At 35.8% G+C, this 11,899-nt stretch overlaps 2 protein-coding genes across 3 annotated transcripts in view; one reads left to right on the forward strand and one right to left on the reverse strand.

Annotated features, from left to right (window-relative positions):
• Window positions 1–1,761: 1,761 nt before the first annotated feature.
• LOC120414271 (uncharacterized) lies at window positions 1,762–10,580 on the reverse strand. Of its 2 annotated transcripts, none has more exons than XM_039575392.2 (3): window positions 10,422–10,580; window positions 2,116–2,285; window positions 1,762–2,045 (listed from the first exon to the last, which is right to left on the reverse strand). In XM_039575392.2, the coding sequence occupies exons 2-3, from the start codon at window positions 2,242–2,244 to the stop codon at window positions 1,962–1,964; spliced, it is 213 nt and encodes a 70-aa protein (XP_039431326.1). In that variant the 5' UTR covers window positions 2,245–2,285; window positions 10,422–10,580; the 3' UTR covers window positions 1,762–1,961. The 2 variants fall into 2 exon arrangements, with proteins under 2 accessions (XP_039431326.1, XP_039431327.1); XM_039575393.2 differs by lacking the exon at window positions 10,422–10,580 and adding an exon at window positions 10,158–10,346.
• Window positions 10,581–11,503: 923 nt separating this feature from the next.
• LOC120414268 (uncharacterized) overlaps window positions 11,504–11,899 on the forward strand; it is a 63,976-nt gene continuing 63,580 nt past the window's right edge. The window contains exon 1 of the mRNA XM_039575388.2: window positions 11,504–11,895. The gene's annotated coding sequence lies outside the window, so the exon portion shown is untranslated. The remainder of the gene's footprint in view (window positions 11,896–11,899) is intronic.

Below are 11,899 nucleotides of genomic sequence, written 5' to 3' on the forward strand. Positions count from 1 at the left end.
CAAAGATCATTTATCTTATAGAGGATCAGAACAAAAAGCATAGGGCCAATATTCTTTGTCAAAAATATATGATCATTCTGTATTTTTTTATCTTTCTAATAAGTTTCAAACAAGTTCGGCGGTTTGGTAAATAGTGAAATTCAGAAGAAACTCTCTTTTTTAATGGTTTTGGTTTTAACAACTTGAGAACTTCTTTTAATGTTTTGCCTTCCTCACCTTACTGAGAAAAGGCTATAAAATCACTCAAAAAATGAACCTCTTGATTTGACCACCTAGATACACCTTCACGTATACATATCGACTCAGAATCATGTTCTTAGCAAAAGTCTGTGTGGATGTATGTAGGTGGGTGGACAAAACACTGTCACTCGATTATCTCCGTATTGACTTTACGGTTTCAATCTCTCTTGGGGTCCCATAAATCTCTATTTAAAATCAGCATGTTTAGTTTAACACTTCAAAAGTTATGCTTAAAAAACGATCTTGATTACATTTCAGAAGATTGTAAAAAGGGTGTTCTGTGTAAGTAAAAGGTAAAAAGGAAAGGTATTGAAAAGACCTGAGATTTCAAATGTTGAGGATCTGACAACCCTATCAAAAGTTATAAGCACTATAAAGTGTTATTTATACAATTTTTGGAGGCCGGGTCTCAGATATTGTGATCGTTGGATATGTTTTTTATCAAACCTTGTCGATGAGCCAGAATGATTGAAGGTCTGAAAACCCTAACAAAAGAAATGAATAATAAAGTTGATTTGTTAAACTTAAGGGGGAATATTGCTATTTTGACTGAATGTACTGACTTTATGAATGTGAGGAAGGCAGCAGTTTTTTTTTTTTTTTTTTTTTAGTTTTATGAAGATGTACTTATCAAAATATATAGAATACACACTTAGATTTTTTACCGAATTCGGTAAAGTTTACCGTATTTTCAACTGCTGATCAGTTCGGTAAACTGAAAACCTTACCAAAATTCGGTAATGAAGTTCATTATTGTTCATCGCACAACCGAAATTCGGTAAAGTTTTGTACATTTTGACAGATGGTTTACCGATCTTAACTTTACCGATTTTTCAACCAAAGGAATTCGGTAAAAATCTAAGTGTGTAACTTCATAAATAGACGAATAATTTTAAAATTATCAAAGATTACTCTTTCTGATAATTCATTCTAAAAGAAGCCACTCCCTTCGGAGACAAACTTTTTTCGCCCATCAAATTGCCATCTCCGCCTAATATGTTCCAAACTCCTCCCGGTATAACTCTCTACCGGGAACCAGGAACTTCAAAGCAATCCCGAGCCACTCCCGGTGGGACAAACCCACCAACAAACAACCGGCACACAGCAGCAGCAAAGAGCAACAGCACCAAACAACAGTTTCAGCATATCTAATATAATTTATTCATAAAAGTTCACCAAAGTGAGTGAAATAAATTTAGCATAGTGATGAATTTTAATTATTTCGAATATATTCATGTGCTCGGGCGCTGGGGCCAGAACTTTAGAAGGTACGTTTGTGTGTGTGTTGAGGAGAGCAACGTAAAAGCATAGGAATGAATAATTATCGGATCAAAAGTGGACAAGTTTTTGGCAAATTTTAAATTGATTTCTGTGCAGCCAGCACACATCGACTGCTTTACAAGTCAATTTGCGAGAAATGCATATTTCATGCGGTCAACCGGATGCCTTCAAAGGAACTAATTCGCCGCACCCAGGCGACTGGAATTAATCGGATCAACGAATCAGGTGGCACACCAGGACTGTTTTGTTTAATAACTAGAGCATGTGTTTTATTTTTTATTCTGAGTTAAAGCTTATCCGGTGTGTACGTACTGCAGTTCGAGAATCCTTAAATGAACTTCAAAATTTGCACTTGATATGAACCACTCTCGTTAAATATATGAAAACAAACATCTTTTTAAATAGGTTAATGATACAAATTACTCTAAACTAACACCATCCTAGAACAGTGCATTGCCTTCGACCAGATTCTTGGCGCAGTAGTGCGCAAACTGGGCCCCCTTGAGCAGGAAATCGGAGATGACCTAAAAAGAAAAACGAGATTACGATGCAAACAAATCATAACGATCCAACCAAGTTTTCAACAAATCTTACCGCCACGTCCGGTATGCAAACGGTCAGCGGGTAGACCAGCACGTACCACCCAGCGCAGAAGAACGCAACCCAAAATCCGACGATTATCAGAATGATGAGCCAAATGATGGACCACAGGACGTTCGCCATGGTTGTGTTTATTCGAAGAGGAGGGGTTTGGTGAAAGATAACTGGAAACAAAAAAAAATCGTGTAATTAAAATAAATTGAAATAAACTAAACAAAACGAACACCAACAGCGAACTTTTTTTTATAATACATATTTTATCAATTTTTGAAACATTTTCATAATCTGACCGCGGAGTTATGAACCTTAGAAAAAAATATGATTTTAGAAAATATCTAACATATAATGGTTTTAAAAAATTGTAATATTTTTTTTGATACACTAATGAATATGCAATCGAAAATTAATGCGGAATTGTGTTTGGTAAAGTGGACCGTTTTAAAGTTATTGGAGTTTTCAGATTGAATTTTGTAAAAATGTAATTTTTTGCAATTTTTAAACTGTTTTATGAAGGAATACTCAGCACACCTACTAAAAATAAATCTCTGAAACTGAATAAAAATCCTACTTGGTATTTTGCCTTGAAGGCTTTGTTCATCGGGCTGATGATTGCTGAAATAAAATTTAACTCTTAAAATTAAACATTTATGAAAATATTATTTCAGATTTTCAGCCCTCATTTTTTCCACTAATGGCTGACGTGATATAAAGTGTTATGCTAACAAGTTAACGTGACAAATAAAACAACAAATTACTAACGATATCATGGAAACAATTATTGTTTGTAAAATTTTCTACTGTTTCGAACAAAATCATCCTAAAAGTTGTTGAAAAGTTGAAAACAACAAAACAAAAAAACCAAAGCTCTATTACCAGAATTTGCACCGTCATAAGCTCAATGAAAAAAATTGCCTTTTTAATCCACTAAGGCCATTGCAAATTTTATTTCAAGCTGGATGAAAATGAATCATTGAAGATTGATCACTTTATTTAAAGGCCTGTCCTTGAGTTTTCAAAGAGTTCAGAACGATCAAAATTATTACAGTTTTTCAACTCAAAACTATAATTGTATACTTTTCTAATCCATAACTGATGTATCTAAATCTCTTCACAAATTTAAAAAAGGGACCGTCCATAAACCACGTGGACACCTTAGGGGGGGGGGGGTTTGGCGCTTGTCCACGCTCCATACAAAAAAGATTTCTTTTGTATGGAAATGTCCACGATGAGGGGGGGGGGGGTTGAGATTTCCAAAAAGTGTCCACGTGGTTTATGGATGGTCCCTAAATAAGCTATTTATTCGACACTGAAACAGTTTTTATCTTCCTGTTGAAATATCTGGAGTTTTTTTTAAATAGGTCCTACAAACATATGAAACACAATAGCTTATAGGACCTTTCAAAACAAACTCTAGATATAGCTTAACCACAAAAACTATAAGGGGGTAATTTGAACACTTTTTGATTTTTGCCATTTGTTTTTTTTTTATCTAAATTTATCGAAATGAATTAAATATATTTTTTAATCAAATATGATCTCCAATAGCCTCTAGTGCCATCTACAACCCTTTTAAATGTCTATATTATAGCCTGTGTCAGAGCAATTTCCTTAGGGTGTGTCCAAATTACCTTACACTCCCCTAGTATAACTAGACTCCATGATGTCAAAAGCGAGGCTCTGCCGAGTTGGATAAATACTACGAATGCTGAAATAATCGTATTTTGCACCGAGTTCCATACAACAAATGTCCACAGCTATAAACACTCTCTTTACAGACTCACATTAACGCATTTACATTGTTTTGCTTGAATTTGTATTTAAATTGACTTAAGAAAAGATTTAAAAAAATAACTACCTATGTTTTTTTCGTACTAAAATTACTTCAAATATATTTGATTCAACATATCTTCTTCTAAATATATAAAAAATTTCGACGGTTTTGTTCGAACGCGAATCAATTCAACACGGAACGTCGGATCGAGATGCTCTTTGTTGCGTTGGGTTCGTATAAGTCCAAGGAAGGTTCTTACGGAAAAAAGTTACAACTTTGGCCACTCTGGAACCGATTCCGGAAAATCTGCAGATTGTATGGGAAAAGTTACGTAAAATCAAATTTTGATCACAGGAGGCTGAATAAGAAAAAAAAACCCTAAAACGTCAACAAACGAAAAGGCAGAACGAAGTTTGTCGGGTAAGGCTTGTTTTTTAATAAAAACTAATGCTGCCATTTCAATTATTGTATATTTTTATTTTTTGTCCCCCCTCGACCTCATATTTGCATCGGCCTAATCGAAAAATATCACATAAGAATAAAGTTAAAAAAGCATACAGCTGTTTTAACGTTTCAGCAAAAACAAAAGTCGTAAGAATCAATAATTTAAAGTGTTGAAAATAATTGATAACGTGAGAAATTCTTGACTTTTTTTTGATAAGGTCCTATAAACAAATGTAAACATTGAGTGTATCCCTTTCACACCTTATGTCAAAGTCCATCGGAGTAAGCGGGATACACTCAATGTTTACATTTGTTTATAGGACCTTATCAAAAAAAACTCAAGAATTGAAGAAAGACAACTGCTACTGTTCTTTCGAGCAGTTCATTCTCCTTGTACCGTGCCGGCTATATTTGTATTTACACACATTTATTTTTAAGAGCGGCTCCTCACCAAACAAACAAATAAACACAACGCACAAATGCGGTGGTGGTGATGGTACGCGTATTTTTCATTCTTTTTTTTTTCTTCTTTTCATTCCTATCAAGTCAATTGAACCAGTTTTTCCGCATGTCGGGTGTGGGTGTGTGCGTGTATTTCTGTTTTGATACTTTCAGTTTTTCTTCAAGCTTTTTTTTTGCTGCCCACCATCACCACCGACCAACTCTTTCTTTGGGCCGGCTCGAAAAACAATTATGTTTTAAATAGCTTTAGCGTTCCCGGTTCGACTCTTGCGCCGTTCATCGGTTTAAGGCCGGCTTGGGAAATGGAAATATGTAGAAGTGGTGCGAACATGTGGTTGCAACTGGTGGAATTCCGGTGGTTAGAACTGGGCGGCAGCAGCATTTAGAAAGAATGTTTTCAATATTTGATTAATGCGGAATGTTTTTAGAGTTTTTTTTAATAATTTTAAGAAAATGAGCAAAAAAAATATGACAAATGTTCAAATATTATGAATCAATTCAAAAGCCTAAACAAAATGAAAATTTAGAATCTCATTCTATTCAAATGAAACCGGTTTCGATGCATCACTACACCATATCTACGTCATCTTCAGCATGAAAAATGCAATCATTAATAGTCAGGACCCGGTGCCTGCTGTTCCCGTTACAGTTTATATGGAATTCCAATAAGAATGTAACAGAAAAATCAGGCTTCGGGTCCAGACTGTTAATAAGTTGTTGTTTGAATAGTAACACATTCCCACATGTGACCTTCTACGTTAACAGTCTGGACCCGAAGCCTGATTTTTCTGTTACATTCTTATTGGAATTCCATATAAACTGTAACGGGAACAGCAGGCACCGGGTCCTGACTATTAAAATGCACAACTCGAGCTTTGCACACGAGACTTGGGCGGAGAGAGGGGGCGCGCCTTCAATGACGTTACACTCGAATGCAAATGTCCAACCGGTTGGCCCCTAATCGCGATGACCCGTGTGGTATGGGGAACTCGGCTCAACCATCTATTTGTTGTTGATGTTCACCCAGCTGCTCAAGTGATGTCAGCGATGATCTAATAGGACACCAAGACGAGATATCTTCCGCGATGTATACCGGTTATTGGTTCGATGTTGATCGTGGTGAAGGTTAATTTGAATATCTTAAGAATTTTTTGATGACGCCATATGCTCAAGATGAGATCTAATAAAATTTCATCAAACTTTGCACAATACTTCCCAATTTTTCCAAAAAAAATTACAAATTTTGCTCGTTCAGAATATCATTCCGAGCATATTTTGTTCTACGAAATCTTCAGGACATTTTAGCCAAAAATAAGGATAAACTGGAAGAGAAATAACTTACGATGGCAATTATTCAGATTGAAACATGTGTAGAGATTGGATTGGGTTGTAAAGGATGAGAAACTAATAGAAGACATAATGCCATGTTTATTGTAGGCTTATATAAAAAGAAATTTTGAACGAAATTTCAAAAAATATTATTTTGTGTTGAAATAAAATGCCTTGCACTAGAATGGCTTCAAGCTCTGCTAACAAGCCCGTAAGGAGCCCAATTTACGTCCATTTTTCAAGAAGCAACCAACCGTTAACTGAAAATTTGTTACCCAAAGCATTGTGTATCTTTTTTGAAAGAATTTGTTAACATGATACATGGCAAGAGGGGATCTTCGAGAAAAAACATTAACTTTTAACTGCCCACCCACACACAAACAACTCGTATTAAGGCACACCACTACAACTCTTTGCACCACGTGAAGCTCTCCCCCACTCAGCTCAAGAACCTGTTTGAAACAGTTTTCGCTCTTGCCCTCTCTTCTAATCTCACACAAATCCACAAAAACAACCCACGCGCACATGCGCGCCAGCAAATCATTCCGATTTGATAGTGTTGTAATAGCGTATCGACAGAGGGGCGCGTAAAAGCAACACTACTCCACCACTGACACTGGCTTGAAAGAATGAACAGAAGAAGCTAGGAACCGAATGTGTGAATGACTAAAATACTATAAATAAACGGCGCGCCACGACGCGCCCGTCTTAGGCGTGTTTGATCGTTTATGTGATTAACCCCCACCAACTAAAAAAAAAAAGATTTAACTTTGATTGACACACATTGAAATCACCAAACAATAAATAAGGGAAAAAGTGTAATTTTTTTTAAATTAAAAAGTTTTGCAAGATTATGAAAAGTGCAAATGCGAAATTGGAAAACTAAGAAGAGCATAAATTTTATTTCAAGTTTGATCAATTCTCGAAATTCCAACAACTTTTCATTGTACAGCGATTCTCTGAGACTTCGGACAACCATCTTTTTTATTTTTATCTTTTTTTATTTGGATGAAACTTTGTGTGTAAAGTATGACCTAAGATGTAGTTTCACATTATAAATTCATCCGTAAAAGTTATCATACAATGTAGGCAGCTGTCCGTGTCCATATCAATTGTTAGGGATGATTTCAAAAATGTTAAATACCTTTATTCGAGAGATCAGGATATTTCACAATACATACATTCATTTTGACATTTTTTGAAAAACGGACGCATATTTACTGAGTTGTCGTCACTTAAAAAATCAATGCAATTTTGGTGATGTATTCAAAAGCTCATTTTTCCTGTAAGAATTTCTTTGGGAAGATGTATCTCAGCAAGCATTGGTCCAATCTTCAATATTTTAGAAGCAAATTTATAGTTTATTTTTTTATTTTTCGAAAAAAATATTTTTAAGGGTGGTCATGCCTTCAACAAATAAAAAAAAGACACGTTATCAACCCTTTTGTAAATGTAGGACCTCCTACATTTGTAATCACTGAATAGCTAAAGCTACATTATTTCATGAATAAGGCCATTGCAAATATTTTTTAAAGTTTATGTCGCCCCCCCCCCCCCCCCTTCAAAATTGGTCAAAAAAATCAGGGGGCAAAAAAATATTTTTTTCAAAAAACTTGAAAATTTCAATGGAAGTAGAGGTCTAATCAACTGAAATCAATCTAAAATGCCTTTTTCTGCATTGATAATCATATTTAGCCTTGTAATTAGCAGGTTTGGGTTCGTTTAAAAATATTTTGAACTTTTAAGAAATTAAAATGTACAGCACCGCAAAAACTTTTTTTTACGCAAAAATAAAATTTTCGTCAATACTTAGAAATTTTGGAAACTTATGATTGCAAAACAACTGGACAGATGTAAAATGCATTTTAAAACACTTTTTTCATTCAAATTTTGATATCGTGGCCTGTAATTTCAATTTTTCAACTTTTTTATTTTTTTTGTCACCCCTCGACTTTGGTCAGAGTCGAGGGACATAAACTTCAAAAAATATTTGCAACGGCCTAAACGAAAGTTGCTAGTATTTAAAATTGAGGTGAGAAGTCACCAATTGTGATTGGACACTCAATATTATTAACTGAAAAGAAAATCTAAATAAATAAAAATTAAAAAGAAAACTTTTTATCAACCAAAAACAATTTACAGTGTGTATAACTTATAACAGAGTACCTTTCAATTGCAAATTTGATTTTAAAGCTAAAAATAAAGCTATTTTCTTTTTGAAAAATGGGTTATTTTTTTAAAGTGCAGTTTTTTCTGAAATGTCCTTAGCAGTAACTACAGCTTTGCCAAAGACACCAAATCGTTCAAAAATCTGTTCTCAAGATACAGATTTTTGAATATTTTAATAGCTTATTTGTATGGACAGCTGCACAAAATTATATGGACACTTAAATGGACGAAATAATGATGCAAAATGACTTCTTTGGTCGTAATAAAGGTACACACAAAGTTTCACCCAAATCAAAAGATACAAAAATAATATTTAAGAAAATCGCGTTCTTTGGAGAATTACTCATTAACATGTTGTTATTGTCTGTTATTATGCATTGTGAGAAACTCTAAATAAATGTAGATTTAATTTAGCGTTAAGCAAAGCCGTTTGTCCAATTTGACCTAATTGGCATAATTAAATGTGAAGACACCCAAAAAGTACGTGATACTGTCAAATTGTGAATTACAGACTCGATTATCCGAAGTTCGAATATTCGAAGATTTCTGAGGATAAGCGATTCAACAAAAATCCGATGGTTTGATTTCGAATAGCTATTTGTACTCAAAACTATCAATAATGTGTAAACAATTGTTATTTTTTTCATCAGACTTTGTTGGAAATTATCAGTAGGTGACATTGAACAACACTCTTATATAAACGGGTTTTGAATATCTCAAGTTTTGTAATGTTTTGTGGGACCCTCCATAAAACACGAGAACCCTTTACTTATCTCAGAACCCCCCCACACCCTCTTCCCCTCGTTCCCCTCGAGCGTGGACAGTCGCTGAACTCGCTGAAATGACTGAAATCGGCCTGCGTTCTCAGCCCAGTTACCGCACAAGTACTGTACTGCCCCTGATCGCATAAATGTCCCATATGCATTTTCATCGTTTTTGAGTTATTGATGCAGTTTGGTTCAAAATCGTGAGCTCTTTCAAAAGAGCCTATAACATCCAGTACTTTGTTCTAGTAATCAGGAGGAAATCCAGTTTTTTCGCAAAAACTTAACACGTAGCCTTATGTGTGGGACAAACTTCAAATGCGTTTTTCTCAGCTTGCTGTTTTTGCATATGGGACATTTATGCGAACATGGGCAGTGTAGTTGAAGCTAACGGAGAACTTTTTGAATTTAATTTTAGACATTTTTATGTAATTTTTTGTAATTTTTTAATCCAAGTTTTGACCAGCTGTCATTTTCTTAAAGATCATTCGTATTTTGGTACATATTTATTCTCACTCACGGTACATTAAGAGTTACCAAAAGGCACTTATTACCGCGCAAAACAGCATAAACAAACGAATGAATGACCAACAAAATCCGTCGTGGTCGTCGCGCAAAAACCCACACACATTCTCAGAGTTTTGGTTAAAACGTCCGCACCGCCTCGTAAACAAACACCTGTGTGAGTGAGTGGCTACAACCACAAAACATTACGACGACGTGCAAAAATGTGCAACTTTTCACTTGGTGCAGTTTTGTTTCTTTTTGTTTTGCGCACGCGACTAACCTTAGTTGAGTACGCGCCCAAAATTAAGGTAATCTGTCAACGCAGTCATTGCGATGGATGGATTGTTTTATAAACGGATGGTTCCGAAAGGGGGTTCCCCCTAATTGGGAACGGTTTCCCTTTTGAGCAATACGAGGTTAGGGGGAGATTACCCGCATTACAAATTTTCAAATTTAATATAAAGGTGATAAGAAGCGTGATGTCATGTGGTTCTGAGGAATTTGTTTTTTATATTGATTGCTTTCCCACGTTGGGGGCGAACTAGAATGTAAAACCGTGTACACAAGGCGACTAATCGACGTCGCCTTACCTGGAAATGGCCCAATTTCCGATGGTTATCTCGAAGATTTCCGAGGAATATCACCTGGGGTTCACGGAACGAACAATTTCCATGTGATAAGAGATAAGCTTCGCCGGTGACAACTCGTGGTTGAGTAATGCTGACTGATTTATCGTAGAATTGAGCAAACACAATATTTTTTTCTTATCGTCCAAAAAATACCACAAAATTTGATGTTAGCACGGTCGGTATGAGATAATCCGGTGTTTCACTTCAAGCGCGCACAAAACTTACGTTTGAAGACTGCTGCGTAAGACACGTCCACAACCGAAGGTATCCGAGAATCGACTGACCGAAACTGACTTGAATTTGAGCTATGTTGAGTCACTGGGAGAGTTTCGGTTCTCTGTACTTGTGGCGAACGGAAAGCAGGTTTTTTGGTGGTATGCGCGCGTATACATTTAAGTGACTCGCGCATCCACGCGGAATGTTCTCTTCTGGCGTGGAGGTTCTCTTTTTCTCTTTTTCGGACTGGTGGACTGAAATTTTAATGATTTAAATCGCGGAAACAGGTTGGTATTCATTCTTGAAAGCAAACATCTTTCTCTCTGGAAATATTTACAAGATATGGCATTATTTAGAACTCCTAACAACAGATTAAGAGTTATAAAACTAGTAAAATTTAGCAATACGATTGTTTAGTTTTCAGTTTAGTCGAACAAATTTCTGAAAATGTTTAATTCGTATTCAATAAAAACCTAAAAAAAAAACTCCGTACATTGTTGTCACTCTTTGTGAAAGAAGTTTCAATCTTGTCGTGCTATTTTGACACAACATGAAAATTGCTGCAAATGCGACAACTGCCAATAGGATTTTAGGTAGACTGGCAAGACTTTGCTAAATCGAACTGGACTGCCGGCCAAACTGGGTCTCTAATTTCATGAACGCGTTCGACACTCGTACATGCTCGACTACCGTAAAAGTTTGTAATCATAACTCGGGACCTCCGGCAACCAAATTCAACCAAACTTCGGGACAATGCACAGAATGGTCAGCCAAACAAAACGTGTTTGTTTACATTGCGTGCTCTAGTTTTTGTTTATTCAAGGTTGAACATTAAATTTTAAACGCGTTTTTCTCTTAACGTCAAAAAGCGACGTGCGAAAAGATGGACAAGATAAGCACGACAACGTCGACTCGTCGTCGAGTTGATGTCAAACTATCGGGGTTTCAGTGTAGACACTTGATAAATCTAGCATTCCATGATGGTCGCCGAGGAACGCTTTTTATCGAAAAAGGTGAAAGCTCCGATCGAAAGCTTTGGCTCAAGTGACAGTTCGGTTCAGCACTCGTTCCGCGTTCGGTCGGGTTTTCGTGAGCAGTAACTGTTTTTCGTTTGTGGACAACTTGGAATTTATTCGAAACGAAGTTCAACATCACGTAATTCATTAAAGTGTACTGAATTAAGTACATCTAAGCTCTTACTTGTTATGGTGTTTGAGTTAAGAAAGTTTCTCTTGATTTTTTTTCTGATTTTAACTTGTTAGAACTGTAAATTTCTAATGCTTTTAGAGCTTAACGATCTTTTCAAAGCAGAGCCGGCTTTGTCGCGTCAGAAAAAAAAGTAATTCGCTGTGAAAACTGGAATAACTAAACAGATTTTATTATTTTTGGACTTACTTTTTGAAATAATTGCGTTTGGCGTACGATGAACGGATTTGACCAGATACCGTTCCAGATTTTCTAAGAATTCGGCTGCGATGGTTTGGTAA

The sequence above is a fragment of the Culex pipiens genome, chromosome 1 (genome assembly GCF_016801865.2).
Source record: "Culex pipiens pallens isolate TS chromosome 1, TS_CPP_V2, whole genome shotgun sequence".
NCBI lineage: Eukaryota > Metazoa > Arthropoda > Insecta > Diptera > Culicidae > Culex > Culex pipiens.

Excerpts from the sequence above, each read along its gene's own strand:
- LOC120414271 (XM_039575392.2), bottom strand. The coding sequence starts at position 2,244 with ATGGCGAACGTCCTGTGGTCCATCATTTGGCTCATCATTCTGATAATC. Across the intron at positions 2,046-2,115 it reads TTTGCATACCGGACGTGGCG|GTCATCTCCGATTTCCTGCT; the intron begins GTAAGATTTGTT and ends TTTTCTTTTTAG.